This window comes from Camelina sativa, chromosome 13 (assembly GCF_030686135.1).
Source record: "Camelina sativa cultivar CO46 ecotype springtype chromosome 13, ASM3068613v1".
NCBI classification, from domain to species: domain Eukaryota; kingdom Viridiplantae; phylum Streptophyta; class Magnoliopsida; order Brassicales; family Brassicaceae; genus Camelina; species Camelina sativa.
Window position 1 is genome coordinate 9,862,116 of NC_141892.1, and position 22,758 is coordinate 9,884,873.

The 22,758-nt window shown below is 34.2% G+C and overlaps 5 protein-coding genes across 5 annotated transcripts; 3 read left to right on the forward strand and 2 right to left on the reverse strand.

Annotated features, from left to right (window-relative positions):
- Positions 1-1,627: 1,627 nt before the first annotated feature.
- LOC104736331 (serine/threonine-protein kinase-like protein At5g23170) lies at positions 1,628-3,012 on the reverse strand. The gene has a single exon (XM_010456296.3). The coding sequence runs from the start codon at positions 2,788-2,790 to the stop codon at positions 1,774-1,776; it is 1,017 nt and encodes a 338-aa protein (XP_010454598.1). The 5' UTR covers positions 2,791-3,012; the 3' UTR covers positions 1,628-1,773.
- Positions 3,013-7,583: 4,571 nt separating this feature from the next.
- On the forward strand, positions 7,584-8,208 carry LOC147929362 (uncharacterized). Its single transcript, XM_087482650.1, has 2 exons — positions 7,584-7,699; positions 7,777-8,208. Exons 1-2 carry the CDS (start codon positions 7,589-7,591, stop codon positions 8,050-8,052), a joined length of 387 nt encoding a protein of 128 aa, XP_087338776.1. The 5' UTR covers positions 7,584-7,588; the 3' UTR covers positions 8,053-8,208.
- A 712-nt stretch (positions 8,209-8,920) lies between these two features.
- On the reverse strand, positions 8,921-11,598 carry LOC104736333 (cytochrome P450 86B1-like). The gene is made up of 2 exons (XM_010456298.3): positions 10,153-11,598; positions 8,921-9,668 (listed from the first exon to the last, which is right to left on the reverse strand). The coding sequence occupies exons 1-2, from the start codon at positions 11,410-11,412 to the stop codon at positions 9,255-9,257; spliced, it is 1,674 nt and encodes a 557-aa protein (XP_010454600.1). The 5' UTR covers positions 11,413-11,598; the 3' UTR covers positions 8,921-9,254.
- Positions 11,599-14,168: 2,570 nt separating this feature from the next.
- On the forward strand, positions 14,169-16,393 carry LOC104736334 (uncharacterized). The gene is made up of 4 exons (XM_010456299.3): positions 14,169-14,416; positions 14,771-14,865; positions 14,977-15,254; positions 15,354-16,393. The coding sequence occupies exons 1-4, from the start codon at positions 14,387-14,389 to the stop codon at positions 16,151-16,153; spliced, it is 1,203 nt and encodes a 400-aa protein (XP_010454601.1). The 5' UTR covers positions 14,169-14,386; the 3' UTR covers positions 16,154-16,393.
- Positions 16,394-17,846: 1,453 nt separating this feature from the next.
- LOC104736335 (serine carboxypeptidase-like 34) lies at positions 17,847-22,737 on the forward strand. The gene is made up of 10 exons (XM_010456301.3): positions 17,847-18,713; positions 20,493-20,603; positions 20,751-20,846; positions 20,931-21,023; positions 21,157-21,245; positions 21,351-21,668; positions 21,756-21,892; positions 22,119-22,211; positions 22,310-22,415; positions 22,509-22,737. Exons 1-10 carry the CDS (start codon positions 18,401-18,403, stop codon positions 22,656-22,658), a joined length of 1,506 nt encoding a protein of 501 aa, XP_010454603.1. The 5' UTR covers positions 17,847-18,400; the 3' UTR covers positions 22,659-22,737.
- The last annotated feature ends 21 nt before the right edge of the window (positions 22,738-22,758 follow it).

Consider the following 22,758-nt stretch of genomic DNA (forward strand, 5'->3'; position numbering starts at 1 on the left):
TCACATTATTCTATATAATCATAAATATGACACAAAATTATCACAAAACTTTTTGGTTATACTTCTCACAAACATTATACCAAATTAGTATTGCCTTGTGCTTCTCATGACCTCTTTGTTAGAATTATATATAATATAACCAAAAATAGCATTTTCTCTCTGTAATAATTTCGATGAAACAATAGATGAAACTTCAATCAAGTTCTCTATCAAGCATCAAAAATCTTTTCGTTGTTAATGGTGATCGCGAAGAAGCAACCAAGTTAAAGAAAAAAGAGCATTTATTGAAAGAGAACGTGAACAAGTATACAACCGCTTATGGAACGATTATTTTAGTGAAGATGCAACATATCCTTCTTATATATTTTGACGTCGTATTAGAATGAACAAGCTCTTGTTCATGCGTATTGTTGATCCACTCTTCATTGAAATTTCATTCTTTCAACAAATAAGATATGTTACTGGAAGATTCAGACTCTCTGGACTACAAAAGTCTACAGTAGCAATTCGTATGATGAAATATGGTTGTGCAGGCTAATGCGATTAACAAATACATCCGGCTTACTTGGAACATTATGTTGAAGGAATCATAAATTCGTTTGGAGATGAGTACCTAAGAAGACCCTTACTGGAAGATCTTCAACGACTACTCAATATTCAAGAGATATGCGGATTTCTCATGAGATGATATGAAGCATCGATTGTATACATTGAGAGTGGAAGAATTTCCCTACCTTTTGGAAAGGGCAATATACACATGAATCTGGAAACACAACAACCGTTTTAGAGGTTGTAGCTTCACAAAATCCCTAGATATGACACACGTTTTTTGGACCTCTAAGTACCTTAGATGATATTAATATTCATGATCGCTCACCAGTTTTTGATGATATATTATAAAGTGGAGTTCCAAAAGTGAATTACATTATCAATAGGCACGAGTATCATTTGACTTACTATCTCACATATGGTGTTTATCTAAATTGGACAAGTTTTATTCAATCTATTCCAATTTCACAAGATCTGAAAGCATCTTTATTTGTTAAATATCAAGAAGATGTCCGTAAAGATGTTGAGTGTGCTTTTGGAGTATTGCAAGCTCGATTTGCTATTGTAAAAAACTCAGGTATTATTTGAGATAATCTAAAAATATGAAAAATTATGAATGCTTGTATCATACTGCACAATATGATAATAGAAGACGAAAGAGATTGATACACTCAGTTTGATATATCAGAATTCGCACAAGCAAAATCAAACAAAACTTTACGAGTGAATTTCATGTATTCTACAGATATGCCTACGAATCTCAGTTTTATGATGGACATTCGAATTCGAGTTCGTTATCGAACAATACATCAATAATAAATAACTGATTTGGTTGAGCATATATGTTACAAATTTGGTACAAATTAAAATTACAACTAATCATTTTCTTGTTTATGATTTGAACATCTATTATATATATCTATGTCACATTTGTTTAAAATTTTATGAAATATGATTATTTTTAAATTTATAGAATATTAAATATTTTTCAATTTTAAAAAATAAATTCTACTCGAAATATTATAATTTTCTAATTGATCTATATATATTCTTTAAAAATCCAAATGGGATTCTACGATTGGAGAAAAACAAAAATTTAAAGCAATTCTATACTTTAAATTTTTCAAATTTGATATTTAAAAATAAAGAGAAACGTTACCATTTAGAGGTGTGTAATAATATACCCAAATGAGTTGGAGGGTTCTTTTGTAATAATAAGAAGTGTCACCAAACCCGGCATGTTTGACCCGGCCACGTCAGCGTTTCTCTCAACCGTTTTTTCCGCCGTTTCAGTCTAACAACCCGACGCAAAACGCCTATCCATAACGGCAAACTCTTCAACGGTTCCGCCATACACGCCACTATCTCCGCCGTGATCTCCCCTAAACACGGACGTGTTTCCACGTCTGCCGAAACGCATCTCGCCGCCATCCTCAGCAACCGAACGTTCATTCCCCGGAAAACATCTGATCCTCCTCCGCAGATTTCTCCGATCCTCCCTCCGTTGATCAACGGAACCGCCCAGTCCACTATCGACGACGGCGAACGAGATACGTCAATAGCTTTTCTACAGCTAACGATCTCCAACAAAACGACGCCGTAACTGTAAACGTCAGTCTTCGTACTAAGATTCTCCGGTGACGTGTAACACGGATCTAAGTATCCGATAGTTCCCGCCGGCGCAGGTCTCATCTTATCATCATTTTTCAAATCGACGGCGAGTCCGAAGTCAGCAAGCTTCGCTTCCCAACTCGAACCGAACAATATGTTTTCCGATTTGATGTCACGGTGGATGACGCCTTTGTCGTGGAGGAAGTGAACCGCACGAGCGATCTGAAGAGCGACTTCGATGCGTTTAAGCCAAGTGGGAAGAGGAGAAGCTGACACGTGTAACAAGTGGTGTAGTGATCCGTTTGGCATGTACTCAACGACCATGAGCTTTTTCTCGGCATGGCCAAGAAAACTCAAAACGTGTTGGTTACATGGTAGTGACGACATAACGTTGATCTCGTTCTCTAGTTTCTTCGTTTGTTCTGATTTGAGTGATGAGGGTGACGACGATGATGATGTTGATGAAGGAGACAATGGTAATGATGATGGTGTTTTAATCGCTACGATTTTGTGATGATCATGATCAAGAAGGGCTTTGTAAACATAGCCATGGCTTCCTTTACCGATGAGTTGAGAAGGAGAGAATTGATCTGTGGCAGTGACGAGCTCTTTGTAATCGAACTCCTTCATCTGTGAGTTTAATAAAGCTGAGAGATTGATCAAAAGAGGATATAATATGTGTTTTGTATGTGTGAAAGAATAAAGTTATCAAGATGATATAATTAGAAAATTATTGAGAAAAGCAAAAGGAAGAAAGGAATATAAAGCTTTTTTTTCTTTTTTTTTTTCCATTGTTTTATTAATATGAGTAATGATGATAATGATGCTTTTTCATATTCCTTTCAGGACATTTTTCATGCTTTTGAGATAGTTGGGTTCAAAGTTTAATGTTAAAAGCTGAGTCCCCTATGTTAATTAATTTTTTTTTATTATTTTCGTATGTTGTTGGCCTAACCTCTTTAACCGGTACGTTTAGGTAACCGGAGAAAAGTGAGTCGCAGTGCCAGAGATTAAACAAGTAAAGTTCCAATTATTAACTAACCAAAATAAGGTAAAGTGAATGAAACAGTAGACACATTTTTGGACTTTGTTACATGAATTCATATTTGTTACTCTTCAGTTTGCTAGCAGCTGAATTGTTGAAGCTCTTGATCATGATCACCAAAAAGACTGAATAACAAACATATTGTTAAAATATATAGCCTCAAAGACTTACTAGAGCATTTCTATCCATATCAGCGGATTACAAAGTCTGTTCCTCACTCTACGGAACAAGAAGTTGTTCCTCTCATTTAGATATGATTTGCATAAATTTTCTGAAATCTTTTATAGAGTCTATTTAAGCATTGGAAGCATATATCTCCTACTACGATCTCTGAAACTTCAGAAACCTTCGTTAATTAAAATCAGAATTAAATAATTTTTTAACCGATGAAAATGCTTCTAGGAATGCTGCAATAACCTTTAATAACCTTCAGCTCAAAGACTAAGACTAATTAAGAAAGCAATATAATATGGCTTACCATCAGCTTTACAGAATATTGGAAGTCTCCGTAAACGAAACTGTTCCACGTTCTTCTCGGGGATGTAACAGATTTTCAGGTCTGACGATGTAGCAGTTGAAACAAACTGCATACATTCTGATAACATTTTTATACAGAAAAATAAGATAAATTAAAAGATGGATATGAGAATGAAATATTGAGGTATGGACTTATCGCTTAATTATTTCAGAGCAAATATTGTTTACCGATGGAACTAGCTAGGATGGCCACAAGGGCTCCACTCGCAAGCAAATGGCTAAGAAAGTGTTGGGAGTAGCAGTATTGAATACACCAGCTCTCCTAGCTAGGGCGCGGACCACTCACAAGCAAATGGCCAAGAAAGTGTCGGCATATACAGCATAACATATATCCGTTACGGTTGAGTTTGCCTTTGATTTTCAAAGTGTAACTTTAGTCAGAATTGTAAGTTTTCCAAACTAACCATTTCGAATGTTAATTTCTCATCCAAACATTATGTTTTTAGCGTGTCTAAAATTCGTATCATTCCAATGAATGTTTTTACCTGAAAATCCATTGGTAATGTAGTTGAAGCCATTTTTGTCAAAAATCAAATGAATCCTTCTACGGAACTTAAGTCAGATTTCTCAACTGTCTCGAATACATGCGCTTAGCAATGTCGTATACCTGTAAATTAAATTGTTCGCATAACCTCATCCATCTTTCATAAAGTATAAAAGTGATGGGAACGAGAAATACCGACTAACGTGAACATAATGGAAAAACAAATTTCTTTTTTGAGTAGTGAATTTTTCAGCTCTAAGGCCCAACAATACATTGTTTTCAACCCAAAATAGTATGTGAATGATGATCAAAACAAAAGAGAAAAAGAAGTAAATACAAAATTACTCCAACAATAATAATGCTGTGTCAACAGCATATTCACGTAGAAAGGCACAAGATCCATACACAAACAAAGTTCTTGAGAAGTGAGCACTGATCAATCAGTAACATCCACTGAAGAGCTGAATCAATAAACTACACCTAGAGACTAGAGTGCACCCAACCGGAAACAAAAATAAATGAAAGGTAAGTTAAAAAGTCTTGAATTGATAAAAATTCTACTCATAGAAATGCAGTGAGCAAGAAGCGCCAGATAAAATTCTGAAGAAGTCATCATCTCAAGAATCTTGACAGAGAAACATGCAAAAATGAAAAAAGCATTTTAGGTTTTATTTAGTGAAATACAAATTTTCACTACAACAAATATGTACATTGATAGCAGACGGATATAGCTCATTTTCCGTCACTGCTATGAAAGATGAGATTTTTTTTCGCTTACTTTTTAATAGCATCTTATTAACGCTATGATAGGAAAATTATGTAGCGGGAAACAAAAGTGACTTTTGTCCGCCAATACTTAGTGAAATTATTCACTTAATCGCCAAATAAAAAAAAAACCCAAAAACTCGACACACTCTCTCTCTCTCTCTCTCGTTACAACCTAAGCTCAACCTAAGAAGATTTCTTCTTCTAAATTCTCTGTGTGTGCTCAAATTCTTCTAAATTTCTTATCAATTCTTCAGTTTTATCGCCGTTTGTGAAAAGCCCCAATTTCGCCGTTTGTGAAAAGCCCCAATTTCGCCCTAAATCTCCATATCCATCGCAATTGATAGCTCGAATCCATTTTTGAGGCATGTCTTTCTTCTTCCTCCTAATTTCGTTATTTGTTTCGATTATTTGTGATTTCAAACAGCTTTTGATTTCGATAAGGGTCAGATTTAGTTATCTGTTTTGTTAGGGTTCGATTTATCTAGATTTATTTCGTTATCTGTTTTTTAGGGTTCGATTATTTACAGATTTTGAGAATGTGGAGTTTCGAATCCATCTGTTTTGTTAGGGTTCGATTATTTACAGATTTGACTCAAAAATAGCTTTTGGATTTGAGTATTTGCGCCTTCATAAACTGAACGATTTTTTTTTTTTCCCAAGTGTTGGTGATTGAAATGTTGGGGAACTGAAGCTTCTCATTTCTCTGTACTCACACAACAGGTTAGTATCACTCAACCAATAGTTAAACATTATTATTACACACGAATATTGGTGATTGCTATGTTTTGTCCTTTGAGTCTGATTCGTATAAATAGTGATTAGATTAGTGAGATTTTACACAGTTAGATATTGGTTTAAGAGCATCTGTATGTGTCTGAAGTAGTGCAGTATTGTCTGAATTGTTGCTTAATGTGAGCTTTGTATAATATGTATCTCTATTTTATCTATAAAGGTTAAAATTTATATTATAACATATAATGTTGGACAAGGCATGGGTGCATCTATGCAGGTAAGGAATTATATTTCATAATTAGGTTTTATTTTGGGTTTGGATACTTTAAGATGTTCTTTTAGTTATGATTTTTTTCTTTAATTATCCATTGAAGAGCTGATCCTGGTTATAAAAGTGGAGCTTGGAAATTTGTAAGGGATGTGTCTGCGGCTTTAGGTGACATAGAAATGATAATATGTCCTTGTAAAGACTGTCGTAATGTAGTACGACAGTTAAACAGTATTGTGGTTGAGCATCTTGTAATAAGAGGGATGGATGAGGCATACAAGGTGCATAGTGATTGGTATCATCATGGAGATGTGAAGTCAGTAGATGAATTTCAAAGTAAACCAACTCAGTGGAATGAGGAAGTTTTTGAGTTATATAAAGCTGCTGAATTTTTTGATCAAGAGTTGGCTTTTAGAGGTGACTTAGCTGACCAACCTGTGGGCGACTTAAGTGAGATTGCAGAGGGTGAGGACCAACAAGAGGATGAGTTCCTTGCAAAGATCCGGGATGCTGAAACCCCACTATACCCTAGCTGTTCAAACCACAGCAAGTTATCGGCTATTGTGACTTTGTTTAGGATTAAGACACATAATGGCTGGTCGGATAAGAGCTTCAATGAACTGCTTCAGACATTGCCAAGCATGTTGCCAGATGGTAATGTCTTTCACACATCATTGTATGATGTCAAGAAATTTTTAAAGAGCTTTCATATGGGATATGAAAAGATCGACGCATGTGTTAATGATTGCTGCCTCTTCAGAAAGAAGTTAAAGAAGCTTGATAAATGTCCCAAATGTAATGCTTCACGGTGGAAGACTAATAAGCGGACTAATGAGGTAAAGAAAGGTGTCCCACAGAAAGTATTAAGATATTTTCCAATTATACCAAGGCTGAAGAGAATGTTCAGATCAGAGGACATGGCTAAGGACTTACGGTGGCATTACACTAACAAGAGCACTGATGGAAAACTTCGACATCCAGTAGATTCTGTTACATGGGCTCAGATGAATGAGAAGTATCCTTCATTTGCAGCTGAAGAAAGGAACATACGGCTTGGGCTGTCCACAGATGGATTTAATCCATTCAACATGAAGAATAGTAATTATAGTAGCTGGCCTGTGCTATTGGTAAACTACAATTTGCCTCCTCACCTTTGTATGAAGAAGGAGAATATAATGTTGACATTATTGATTCCTGGTCCACAACAACCAGGTAATAATATTGATGTCTACCTAGAACCTCTTATTGAGGATTTGAATCATCTGTGGAAGAATGGAGAGCTAACGTATGATGCTTTTAGTAAAAGTACATTTACTCTAAAGGCAATGCTTCTCTGGACCATTAGTGATTTTCCTGCGTATGGAAATCTTGCTGGTTGTAAAGTAAAAGGTAAAATGGGATGTCCTATGTGTGGGAAAAATACTGATAGTATGTGGTTGAAGTTTAGCAGGAAACATGTCTACATGTGTCATAGAAAAGGTTTGGCTCCAACACACAGATATAGGGAAAAGAAGACTTGGTTTGATGGAAAAGTTGAGCATAGGAGAAAGTCAAGAATTTTAACTGGTCATGAAGTTCATCAGAATCTGCATCTATGTCTTCTAAGTCTGCATCTGGTTCTGAGTCTCCTGTTGATGATGCAACGGGTCCAATATCACCAATAAAGAATACTTTACCATCACAGTCTCCTCTCAGGAAGTCTCCAGTAAGTGTTTTCATATGTTATGAAGTTGTTTTTGTTAATTATATGATGACTGATGGTTTATATTGTAAACATGGCAGCGCATTAATAAAGTTATTTCCAAGGAGAATAAGAAGTGCAAGTTGATGGATTTAACTGAAAAGAATAGGGTTGTGGCTGAAGGACGATGGGGAACAAATGATCCAGAACATAAGGTTCACTTTACTCGCTTGGGTTCTAATGCAGTTAAAGTGTGGATAGATGTTGTGAAGGTGAAAAATGTAAAAGTTTGGAGGCCATCCGATGAAATAGAGATTATTGAAGATGCACTTAGCTCCTGCATTGCTTGGCCAGAGAACAAGGTCATTATGTCTTAAACTGATGGTTTTATTGTGTAATGTTAAGTACTTGAGATTGCTTGTTTATTTTGGATGTTCTTGAGACTTTGATGGTAAACTGATGTTCTTGAGACTTTTGTTATGTATTTTGGATCTGAGACGTTTATTAATCAGATTTTATGAGATTTTATAAAACAGGTTATGTGTGCTATAATCACATATCAGAAAATGCTATAAAAGTACAGGTAAACGTTATGATAAAAGAATATACCATAGCACAGTAAACAAGATAAAACAGCATTTCGCAACAGCTATATTAGATATGTATAACATAGCACGAAAAATTAAATATTGTATAAATTTTTGCAAAATTATAATCTTGATAATACAGCAGTTTATTAGAGCTATGCTATAAAACTATAACATAGCACGAAAAAACAAATGTTGTATAAATTTTTTCAAAATTATGATCTTGATAATATAGCAATTTCTTAAAGCTATGTTATATTTTTATAACATAGCATACGTAATAAATGCTATTGTATATGGGGTACATATAATAACAGTGCCCTAAAACAGCGCTCATGAAAACGCTATCAAAGACCTATGATAGCGTTTTTCTCTGGTTAACAATGTGCATATTTGTTGTAGTGTTTATACTGTTCATAACTCTTTGGCCTTTTTCTGAAAATGGCAGAGGTCATAAAAGAGACACATGCAAACGTTATTGCGACGTGACTTTGTTTAACTTATATGGGAACGTATTTGATTTGGTATGGACGATCACCGTTCAACGACATGCGTAAACGTATACTAGCAAACAGAAAACTATAATTTAGAATTTCAAAATAAAAATGTTAATTTCAGAAGTGCTATTTTACCAAATTGATTCTAATAGACAATATCATTGTACCAAATAATTTTATTATATACGCATAAAAATGTTGTATTAAAATTTTCAAGTAAAAATTTATTACTATCATATTACAAGCCCCTCCAACTAATTTCCTACCAATGACCCATAATTGGTCTACATATAAACCATTCAACTTCCTCCCAATTTCCACATACACATAAACCCATAGACTAATATATACACATCACACCATCATCTAACAACAAAGTTGAAAAAAGGAAAAAAAAAAACATAGTTGGGAAAATTCAAGTAAACCAATAAGAAGCACATAATCTTCTTATGATCATTAACTTAATCAATTATCAAATCTCAAACATCAAAACAACTAATTAATAAAACCCTCATCAATATAGTATTGATCTATCTCGGAGACACTCCTATTGATCAAATTCACCATCAAACCATGTTTCATATACATTGTGAGTGCTAACTTCGGCTCCACCTTGTGACCATTCACTACCTTCACCTTGTACCGGTAAACTATTGCGGCCGCCGTAGCTTTCATCTGATAATAGGCAAAATCTTTGCCTAGACAGAGGCGTGGACCACCGTTAAAGGCCGTGAATTTATATGCCGACTCACTCATGAACCGTCCGTCTCTTAGCCACCTCTCTGGCCTAAACTCACGGCAGTCTTTTCCCCAAATAGCTTCCATCCGACCCATTGCGTAAATCGCGTATATAACTTTTTCTCCCTTCTTCAACACTGTTCCATCAGGAAATACGTCGTCTTCTTGAACCTACATAATGATACCAAACTAATAAATTTCAGCAACACTATTGTAACCTCACGCGGGAGGTGATTGGTTTAATATCATAGAAAATTTAATGAGCGAGTTGGTCGTCAGGTTTCATGGGGAAACAGCCAAATATTACATTCTTGTGTCCTACCAATAAGTCAAAAATCTTCTCCTTTAAAGAAATGATTCTAACATACTTTTGTATTAATTAGGTGTTCTCCCAAGAACTTTCATACTATTACTCTATCTGGTTACTGATTAGGTAACCTATAATAGAAAACAAACAGAAATGAGATTTTAAGTTTTTGTTTTGTTAAATGTCTACAGAGAATTTTTTAGTTTACACAATCAAATGTTATCAAGGGTTTATCCTATGTTTATGATATTCATAAAAAAGAATTATAATCAGCAAGCGATTAATAAAAAAAAAAAATCAAATAGGATATCTTGGAAAGCGATTAATAAAAAAAACAGAGCACATTACCTCTTTGTGATCCACGGGAACTGAAGGATACAATCTGAGAGCTTCAGACAAAGCAGCTTGTAGATAATCCATCTTCTTAATCTCTTCTGGTCTAAACACAGGTTCATAGTCTCTCTTCTTTGCATTTACATGGTCATCTCTCTGCTTCAGAATCTTACATAGCTCCACCATGATCTTCTCTTCCACCTTCGGATTCTTCTCTATCAACCAGAAGAACCAGCTCAGAGCCACCGAAGAAGTATCTCTCCCAGCAAGTATGAAGTTCACACAGATATCACGAAGAAACTTGTCTGAAAAACTCTCTCCCTTCTCATCTCTCAAATCCATAAACACCGTTAAGAGATCCGATCTCTTTGTGGTTTCACCTTCAAGAGACAGTTCTTTCTTCCTCGTCCTGATAACTTCATCAGCGAAATCATCCACACCCTTTATTGACTCCTTTAGCATCTTCTCTGTTCCTAAATTAAGATACCTCATAAACTTCCACACGCAAGTAGGCATGACGAATCTCGCAACCGCAGCTTCAGTCGCATCTTCAAACGCTTTTGCAAAGGGTATCACAGGTTGATCAGGACCAAGACATCCTGGATCAACTCCAAAAGCAATCATACATACGTTATCGAACGTTAACCTCAACAAGACGTCTTGTAGATCTATAGGAGACAAGCTCTTAACCGAAGTCTCGAGAACAGGTAAAAGCCTCTTGTGAACGAGCTCAAACAAAGATTGAGTGGTTAACTGTCTGAATTTGGCTGAATGAAACTCGATGCTCGCTGTTTTCCTTTGCCTCTGCCAAGTCTCGTCATCCGCGTTGAATATACCATCTCCTAAGAGGTCTCGGAGGTTGTCACGAAAGTAAGAACCTTTAGGGAAGACAGAGAAACGGTTCTTGAGGAGATGCTCAACGTTTCTTGGGTCGCAGGTAATAGTGCTGTTGAGGCTACTAAACCAAGGACCTCTGAACTGAAAAGTTCCGTTCTGAAGACAGATAACTTCTGATAGCCACTCGTAAATGTTTCCTCTAAGGGCAAAAGCTAGAGAAGGAAGCATCCCGAGAAACGGCCACACGGGAAGACCTTGGTATTTCTTCTGACGCAAGGAATGTATTGTGACAAAGACGAAAAGGGCAATAAGGAGCTCAAGAATCTGAACATCTCTCAAAAGAAACAGCTTCCGTGAAACCAAAGGGTCACCGGAAGAAGAAGAAGAAGAGAAGACGACGTCATTGAATGTGAAATTGTAAGAAGAATTGAAACTCATTGTGACAAAAGAGAAAAGAGAGAGAGAGAGAGTGAATCTCGGAAATGAAGAATCAAGCAGAGTAATTAAGAGAGATTAATAACAATGGAAGTCGTTAGTTAGCTAGTGGGTGGTGAAGAAATGTTGCATGAGTTTCTTGTGGGTATCAAGAAAAAAAAAACTTTGGCTCTCAGGAGAAATTGGTTTGATTTGGTGAGCAGACAAAAATGTGAACTTTATATTCTCAAGTGGCTCCTCTTTGATTCTCGTGTATATTTTGGTTACTTTTCTTTCACTGTAAGTAGGGTTCTTTTGGGGTTTTGCTTCCGTGTTTGAGAATTCCAAAGGTCGAATCTTTATGGGGGTTTACATTATAAAAAAATACGTTTGGGGGTTTACATAAACAAATAGAGTTAAGAACTTATTTTGACCAAATGAGAGAGGTTGTTGGCGATGGGTAACCTAAATTAATAATACTATTTTCTCTCCATTATATATTTAGCTTTTTGCTTTCGTCCACGTTTGCTTCCGTCCACGTTTGCTTCTTATTCTTATGAAGGAGTTTAATGAATTGTATATTTCCAATAAACCAAATAAAATGTACTAATGTAGGTATCATCTCTATAGAAAAGTAATGATAATTTTTCGTCGGGGTCATCTTATCACTAATTTGAATTTTTGATAATGGTATAATTATTAGAGAAAGTAGATGGCTAAATTTTGGTTATATTAGCACTAAAAAAATTGGAAGATCATTATCAATATACAATATTATTAAACAACAGCATGATCTTCTATATACTAATTAAAGATAAATTATTAAGAGGTTTTCATTTTTCTTACTGGTCGCTACAAGAATTTTACTTAGGAATTTTGATTTATTTTTATCATAAAAATTTTAATCAAATTTTTCTTAGTTATATGATTAAAAAAATTATTTATTTATTGATGTGTAAATCATACAAATAGACTTTAGATTTACGTTCTCTAAAACATTTTTTTATCCCATATCGCTTAAATAGAATGATAAATTTTCTAAATTCTCTATGGAATCTGAGAGATATAGATTGAGAAATATTTTCTCGGAGATATATAGCACGTGGTAATAGATTGAGCTTTATCTGGCTTGATATAATATTTTCTTGGAAAAATATATCGTTTTCCGTATATTTTCTTATTGGTGAAGTTTTATAAATGACATAATATTTATTGTTTATTAATGTTTGTGTTTTTATCCAAAAATTCTTATAGGACATGGAGTACCATTTAAATATCTATAACATCGTAATAAACCATATTTCATCTTAATGCATAGAACTAAATATTTTATATCAAACACAATTAATAAATCATATCATGTCTATATTTTAGTAAGAATTGAAAATACAAAAAAAATTAACAAAATATAATTTGCAATAAAACTGAATCAACATATTTAAGATATATTTGTTATGTCGTTATCTCATAAGTACTAATTTTAACGCATTTCATAATCAATTTTAAATAAGTGAAAGTTATAAAATAAAAACATATATAAAGATATATAGACATTACCATCAAATTAGTGAAGATTCATTCCTATAAATTATAATATATTTCGTATTATCTTATGTTTTAACATATGCATTACAAAAATACATGTGTTCAAATTATAAAATCAAACATAAAAAATATGAATAATATTCTTGAATCAATTTTTTTAAAATGATACATATTAATATTTGAAATTTTTTAATCTAAAATAAATTTCATCGTTAGACATTCAGCTTAGTAATCACATTTAACTATCTATTTCATCGTAAAACCATAATTCACTTCTTCATGTATTAGAGTTAAAATTTTAATTAAAAAAAAACTAATATGAACATCATATGAGATAATATGTATATTGGTTAGTATTTTAAATTTAACAATAAACAATCACTAAAAAAAATCAGTTAACATCCACAAAAAATTTGGAAATTCAAAAATATCCTAAATATTATCCTAAATTTGTTAGTTTTCATCAATTAACCAAAAAATCATTCTTACAAACTCAATTTTTCTATTTTTCTTTCAGGTTTCTCATATTACTACATGCATTAAAATCTTTAAAATAAAACATGTCAAATTATACTAATACACATCATGTATTGAAATTTTTTTTAAGTTCATTACTCTTTCAAGGTTTTGTGTGCTTACTTACAATAAAAATATATATTACAATGATAAATACAATTTATATTCGACTAAAATTATGTTAAATAACTTATGTTATTCTTTTTAACTTTGTTATTCATTATTTATTGATTAATATACATGTTTAATTAATTTCGTTTTTGTTAACACATATCAAATTTTATTGAGAACACATGTATAATATAATTAGAAAGTATATTGATTTTGTTAGTTTTCCTTTTTAATTTAGAAAAATAATTTTTTATATAATATAAACATGTAAAATTCTGTAAATAAAATTAGACACGTGTCATGATCTAATCAATATAATTGACACGTGTCACTATTTTGTTAATGAGTAACTTTGACATTTTTAATATATAAACATACAAAATTCTGTGAATAAAATTAGACACATGTCGATATCTAATCAATATATTTGATACGTGTCACGATCTTGTTAATTAGTAATTTTGTCATCAATATTTATATAAGATTTTAGTTTATAGTATATGAATTAACTTATGCCATGATTACGTCAGATGTGAAAATGTTATTTATTTGTTGTTTGTAAAAGAATAAAATATATTTATAGAAAAGGCCTTCAAAGCACTCTTTTTGGCCCATTATAAAGAAATAGGCCCAACCATGGTGATGGAGCCATGGAGGTGTGTGCTACGGAGTTAAAGTACCAGATGCAGTCTTCTTCTTCATCAATTGAGGTTTATGATTGATTCGACTCCAAGCTTTTGTGATTTCTGATGTTCTTCAGCCGTTTCTTGGAACCCTTATAACAGAGACGGTGGAGGATCGTTTGTGAGGAAAGGAAACACAAAAAATGGCGTCTCTGTTCAACAAATTCCAGCAGGTTATTGAATCATCATCTCTTGCTTCTGTCTGTGTTTGACCTTGTCTAATAGCTCCTTTCAATTTTCTAAAACTGGGTACGAAGAAAGTTTAAATTTTTCGTCGGATTAAGTCATTTCCATTTGCATCAGTTTGTTGGAAGATTAGAAGAGATACAAATTAGGTTGAAGGAGAATCGTAAAGGTTTCGTTTTTAAGTCTTATAATGTCATATGAAGTTGCTCATTTGATCAGTTTTTAGGATTCACGGGATCATTATTTAGAACTTACGATTTGCAGGGTTTTAAGGTAGAGTTCTAAGGCACTTCTGATTGTAGACCATTGTTCAGTTTGTTTGATTACTTTGTGTTTTCTAGGCTGTTGGAGTTCTTGCCAAGAGTACCACATTTGCTAAGAACCCAAGGCAACTGCAATTTGAAGCCGACGTTAACAAACTGTTTATGTATACAAGGTTCGTTTTTTTGTCTTTGGAAGAGTCAAAGTTTGATTCTTGTATGGATTTGTGTTATCATCATTGTCCCACTGCTTTCATCACACTCTAAAGTCCTTAATTTATGTTTAGTTATAATCGGTTGGGAAGAGAAGCTGAGGAGACGGATGCAGAAGAGATCATTGAGATGGCTGGTAAAGCCACTTTATCTGAGCAGCAGAAACAAGTTCAAGAGAACATTCACTACCAAGTTGAAAACTTCTGCTCTTTGATGGATGGAATCCTTCTTCCTGATGTTAACAAGAACGAGTCGGGCTCACAATCTACTAACTCTCTTCCTCCTCCTCGTAGAAGTGGTCTTACTTTTGCCGTTGGTAGTAGTAATGCTTCCGCAGATGCAGATAAGCCTCGTAAGTGTTTTACTTTACTTGAGTCGATCTGTGAACGTATGCTCAACGTTTTCATTCATCTTAATTATAATTCTCACTGATTCTTCTTCTTCAGCACAGTTGTTCCCGAGACAAAGCCTTTGAAACTCAACGAGGTCTCACAGAGATTAATGGATCAAATGGGTTACACCCTCGAGATCAAACCGTCTGTAATACCTCACCAAGACGCTGGTCAAGGTTGTTTCATCAAAGGCGAAGCAGACGTTGGAACCGTCTTAGCCTTTTACCCTGGAGTTATTTACTCTCCTGCTTTCTACAGATACATTCCTGGGTACCCGAAGGTTGATTCACAGAACTCGTATCTCATTACAAGGTACGATGGAACTGTAATAAACGCTCAGCCTTGGGGTCTTGGGGGAGAGTCTAGGGAAGTATGGAACGGGTCCTACACACCTAAGGTCGTAACAAACACCAAAACCTCTGAAAACGGATCAGACAGGTTATGGAAAGCGTTGAGCAAGCCGCTCGAAGGTTCGGGTAAAGCAAAAGATATTCTTGAGAGGAGAAACCCGTTGGCTTTTGGTCACTTAGCTAACCACCCGGCGAAAGAGATGACTCCAAACGTTATGATATGTCCTTATGACTTCCCTTTGATGGAGAAAGATCTGCGTCCTTACATTCCGAATATATCTTTTGGGGATTCTGGAGAAATAAAGATGAAGAGATTTGGAAGCTTCTGGTTTAAGACAGGGAGTAAAAACGGGTTAGAAGCTCCGGTTCTAAAGACACTAGTTTTGGTGGCAACGAGGGCGTTAAGTAACGAGGAACTATTGCTGAATTACAGGCTTAGCAACTCTAAGAGGCGACCAGATTGGTATTCTCCGGTTAACGAAGAGGAGGATCGGAGAAGATGGAGCTAAGCTTCTCCAGTTCTCTTTTTTATGTTTTCTTCAAAACTTGAAAGGCTCTGTTTCAAACCATGCTTCTCTGTGTTCTTTGGACTAGCAATGAGACGTCGTTTCGCTTAGTCTTTCACTAGTTTTAGTATTTTCCAAGACTTTCTTTTAATCTTTTACACTGTTTTCGGGTTGTTGCACAAAAATCTTTGTTATTTGAGTTTCGACAGGTTATAGTAATAAATTGAAAGGTTTTTACCGTAATACTTTGCACGAAGAGCACCACACAAATATGTGATAGAACAAGTGCAACTTGGATAGGGAAACTGCATTAGGCCTATACAATCATAGAGTTGGAACGATGGTGATGACAAAATTGATAGATTTGATTTTCGATCAAGTTAGCTAGTCAAATTTATTAAATTAACATCACATCGTTGTTCATAAATGTCCAAGTGTTTTCTTATTTGTAAATGATTTGACCTCCACCACTAGACAAATCCACATCCGCTAGAAAAAAATAAAATTCTAAATTCTAAATTCTAAATCTAATGTCATGTTTAGAGGATAAGAAGTATCATATGGTAATAAAACCTAAAATATATTAGGACTTACAATGCCATCCCCATAAGGCCATAACAATATGGAGATGGACCTTAATTCTCAATCTTTTCGAACCATGGACCAAAACATGCAACTCCTCTCTCTGTTGTCGCGGTTCGAATCAAGATCTCAGCAATTCCTTTCTTTCCAAAGATTAACCAGTGAGGTAAGCAAGCTCCATGATAATTTATTCGTCTTCTCATAACACTCAAACAAGATATAGATGTCATGTTTAGACCTACTCCCTCTGGTTTTTTTTAATTGTCATTGCTTTTTTTTTAATTGTCATTTAAGGTTTTTGCACACAAATTAAGAAAACTATTAAATTTTCTGTTTTGCCCTTTATTAATATATTTTATAAATTTTTCATTGGTTGAAACTTTAAAACAGCAAGGATAAGACTAAAATATTAATCAAACATCTGCATTGAAAATTTAAAACGACAACTAATATGAAACAAAAATTAAGTCCTAGAACGACAACTAAATTGAAACGGAGGGAATATAATTTTAGAGTTAAAAAAAACAAGCAAAAAATGTAAAATTTGAATGGTAAAACATTTCACATTCACATAAATGCCTCGTGACTTCATAAATGTGTAATAGGGTATGAAATGAGTACATGGAGACGTAGATACACATGTATGACGTATATAAACAGAAACTGAATCTTTTATTACGCAACCAAAGCCGTAACATTCTGTTTTGTTAGATGACAGGTATTTACTTTGCACATACATCACCATTCCCACATTATAAAAAAAATATGTTATGTAGATCGATCGTTGCTAATTTCAAGGGGGGGGGGGGGGGGGAGGGGAGGAACATGAGAGAGAGAGAAGTAAAACAGTGTTTGGTCAAAATCTCTCTAATCTTATGAACCGTCACTATCGTTAGCTTCTCCTCTGCTTTTTATTTGGATCCTTCTATTCCAATCCATTGACCAATCACTTCATTATCTCTAATTTTCTCAACATTTTTTAATATATATTATATCAATCATAAAATTTATACTCGCTCAGGAACGATATTATTTGGAACCATATCACAATTGCGTCTTGTATATATAGGTATTTTCTATTATATATATCTAGTCTAACAAAAAAGGATAATTTGCCCATTAAAAAGGAAACTCAATTTCTAACAAACCTTTCTATTTTTATAAAAGAAATTGCTACTATTGTTAATAATATCAATTTTGATTTTTTTGTACGTCTTCCGTCTTATGAAAATGGTTACAACGCAATATGAACTATCATAAAATTCCGAATAGAAACGATATTAAAGACAGTGCACAAGTTGCGTATGTAGATATTATATTTCACCTCCAATGTAAAACAAAAAAAGAAATGCATACAAATAAGGGAAACTCAGATTTTAACAAACTTTTATATATACATATATATATATATATATATATATAAAACAGTCAAACAGAAAGTGCATATTATCATTAATTAAAAAGAAGAAAAATTGAAATCTTCTTACTTTATCAAGATTTTGATTTTTTTTTATGTGTCTTATCTTATGAATATGGTTACCACCCAGTGAGACTACAGAGTGTTCTTATCTGTCTCTAATACATTCTCTCTTTCTCTCTCTCTCTCTCACCACATTATATAAGATTACACAGTCACTTCACAATTTCCACAATAATAATAAAAAAGAAATGGGTTCTCATAGTGTTGTGTTCTCTGTTCTTGTCCTCTTTCTTGTGTCCTCTCTTCTTAGCTCATCATCATCATCAGCAGAAAAGCTGTGCAGTGACAACGACGGCGACAATGGTTGTTTCCGGTCTAGGGTTTTGGCGGCACAACGAGCTGATCGAGTCAAGGAGCTTCCGGGACAGCCGCCGGTGAAATTCCGGCAATACGCCGGTTATGTAACGGTTAATGAAACACATGGAAGAGCATTGTTCTATTGGTTCTTTGAAGCAACTCATAATCCAAGCAAAAAGCCTCTCCTTCTTTGGCTCAATGGAGGTAAAACTAAACTAAACTCACATCCACTCATTCTATCTTCTATATACGTCTCTCGGTTAATCGTGTAGGTTACTTAGTGTTAAAAACTCATAGTGAAAGTATTAAAAACCCACACCAAGAAAAATATAATAAGGTTAAGGTGTATCATGCTTCGTGTGCATTTCATCTACTCGATATTGATTTCGAAATCCCTCTGTTATGTAATTTCATTTCGATAGACATACTGCTTGACCAAAGATTTTAGACAAAGGCTGATTGTTTGTCTGATGTAAAACGTTTTTTTCGAATAAATTTTACATTTTATTCAAAAAAAAAAATATTAATTTCGAAATAAATATTTGATCCTTGCCCAACCTATATATTCGCATTTTAGTTTTGAATTTAGAAACTTTCATAAGTTTTTTTTCTGTGGTAACGAGTTTTCTTGACCAAGACCTCCCAAAAAATAGGAAATATGTTAACTTAGCTTTTAAATTTACAACCTTGTGTTTGGTGAAAGTGAACTTTATATATCCGTGACATCGATCAGTATAGGGATTTTATTAGACTATTACTATTTAATAGACAAAACTATGTATCAGATAATTAGATTTATCTCTGATTGTTTTAGATGAAGAAATACACATACTTTTTTTAATGAGTGTATATATATAATGTAAAATAATTTTTAACGTGGGAATAAAATAACCCAAAAAGAAATAGGAATGTATGTAGTCCTTTTTGTATGCATGGAGACAAAAAAAGGTAACCGGGGAGAATATTAGGTGAACCTTCCTAATAGTAAGATGTATCTCATTTGGCAGCATGTCAAAATCAAAGAAACGTATGTGTGGTTAGTAGTTATCATCATCACCATCATGATGAATTTTGGTTTTGAATTGGTTAAACTTCAATGAATTTTGGAAGCTTGTAATGATTCCACATGCTTGTTACATGATCCTATATTTGCTAGCCTTTTTCTTCTAGACTCATTTCGCTATATATTATTAATAATTACATTTCCCTTTATAGATTAACAAAAAAAAAAGGAGGAATTTACTTTATAACGAATTTTGCTTTCATTTCTTCACGATGCTTCATTATGCATCCATCTATACGATATTTGCTATCCAAACGTTTCATCATGCTCTGTTTTTCTATGTTTAGAAAATTTTCTTCATATATAACCAAGGTAAGAAATCCAAATTTGGATGAAAAAAGTTCATAAAACATTTAATACATTAGTTGATTTCATATGCATGTGATGAATTCATGGATATAACATTTATGTCGACGTTATATATATACATGTTTCTCCATATATTTAGGCTTTTATATAGGCTCCCGTGGGCGCATGCCCCTTTACTTTACTACTAAGGCACAGTGACACAAAAGTTATGCATCTATATACTATTATCTACCTATCAAGAAAAGTCAATTCCATGAAACTTAGAAACGGTCCTTCGGTCCATAATTCATAATTATTCCAAAACATTACACATGGTCCATGCACGTACGCTCGCCCTAAAAGTTTCTCGAGTTTGTTTTTATTTGTGTGTTTCTTCATAAAGGCAAGTTTATCATTATAAGCAACAAACCATCTTAAATTTAATGGACCCTATATGCAATAATAATTGTGAATAAGAAAGTAACATACATAGAGTGAAGGACTAGGCCTACTATAACTTGACTTAAGTTAAATTTGGTGGTTCCGAATAATACAAAATAATGTATAGTAAAATATGTTTTAATTAGCTATAGTAAATTAATACGATACGATGGTGAAAACTGTAAATACAGGACCGGGATGTTCATCAGTCGGATTTGGAGCATCAGAAGAACTCGGACCATTCTTCCCTCAAAATTCCAGTCAGCCTAACCTCAAGCTGAATCCATACAGCTGGAACAAAGGTAGACTAGCTAGAAATCCATAAAGGACCATAGCTACATCGCAAAATTCAAATTTTCTCATTACCAAATTTTTTATTTATTTATTTTACCTTTTGTCAAAGATTTATCATTACAAATTGAATTAATACTTTGGGATATGATATGTAGCGGCGAATTTGTTATTCTTGGAATCGCCGGTTGGAGTTGGTTTCTCCTACTCTAACACAAGCCGTGATATAAGTCAACTCGGTGACACTGTCACAGGTACCATATAGTACTAGTTTTACTAATGGACTTGTTTTGCTTGTAATTAATAAGTAATTTAAAGATTGTGTAATGATTAACCAGCGAGTGACTCGCACAACTTCCTCGTCAACTGGTTCAAGAGATTCCCTCAGTACAAGTCACACGACTTTTTCATCGCCGGAGAAAGCTACGCCGGTAAATTAATTATTTTTAAAGTTAGAAATTCACCACGACATCGTTTCTACATATGTGATTATTACACAAAAAAAAAAACAAAAAAACAAAAAAAACATTGAATTATATATGTGTTTTGCATGGAATTAATTAGGCCATTACGTTCCTCAACTTTCGGAGCTCATCTACAATCAAAACAAGATTGCGTCCAAGAAAGATTTCATTAATCTCAAGGGTTTAATGGTCAGTGATTATCTTAAACCAATCAATAATTAAGTAGTAGAGGTAATTAATATCTAGTGGTATTGGTTGAGGAGGTGATGATGAATTTGATAATTGTATATACAGATAGGAAACGCGTTGCTGGACGACGAAACTGATCAAAAGGGGATGATAGATTACGCGTATGATCACGCGGTGATATCAGATGCACTGTACGAGAAAGTGAACCAACACTGCGATTTCAAACTAGAACATGTGTCTAAGGAATGCAATGCGGCTTTAGATGAGTATTTTGATGTTTACAAGATCCTTGACATGTACAGTCTCTACTCTCCCAAGTGTGTGCCCACCTCCACCAACTCCTCTACTTCCCATTCAGTGGCCGGAACTCGCCCCCTACCCGCTGCTCGGAACACCTTCCGACCCCGTCTCATCTCTCAAAATGTAAATATATTTCATCTTTTTCACTAGAAAAATATTATTTCGTAACTGGATTTGACTAACCGGTTAAAGTTGATTCTATATATACAGGAGGGATGGAGGAGGATGGCGGCAGGGTATGACCCATGTCTATCAGAGTATACAGAAAAGTATATGAACAGGAGAGATGTTCAGGAGGCACTTCACGCTAATGTCACCAACATCCCTTACCCTTGGACTCATTGCAGGTAATGTGTTACGATGTTTGGTTTTTCATACAATAATATAAGAAAATAGCACATATAGTTTTGGTTTAATTGAATCATTGTACTACTCTTCAGTTCAGTTTAAGAATTGTCACACCTACATATTAATGCTACTCTTCACTATCATAGTTTAAGAAGAGTATAAATGATTGGTAAACCATGTTCAAAGCTAAACTAAACCAATGCATGGTTTGCTATGTATGTGCAGCGACACTATCTCATTTTGGTCTGACGCTCCCGCTTCTATGCTTCCTACCTTAAGAAAACTTGTTTCAGCAGGATTACGCGTATGGGTTTTCAGGTATATAACACACATTAACACCTACTCCTTGGCATTTTTTGATGTAAAAAGTTTAAACACAAGCCATAACCGGTTTAAATATTGTTTGGTAAAAAAAGTGGGGATACAGACGGACGAATCCCTGTGACAGCAACCAGATACTCGTTAAAGAAGCTTGGTCTTAAGATAGTTCAAGACTGGACACCTTGGTACACCAAACTACAGGTTTGGTTCCAAATCACAAACTTTGAAATTTCTTCCGAGTAAGCTAGTGTGTGATTGACTCTAGAAATAATTTTTCTTTCATTTGCCGGTTAGGTCGGCGGGTGGACGGTGGAATACGATGGGTTAACGTATGTGACGATAAGAGGAGCCGGACACCAAGTTCCAACATTCAAACCTAGAGAAGCTCTTCAGCTCGTTCATCATTTCCTAGGCAATAAGAAACTTCCTACTTTTCCTTTTTGATATTTTCTCTAGCCCCAAAGATTTGATTATCTCTACATAATTCTTAAGAAACAAAAATAAAAAACAGATTTGACCAAAAGAAGCCATTAGAATTGTATAT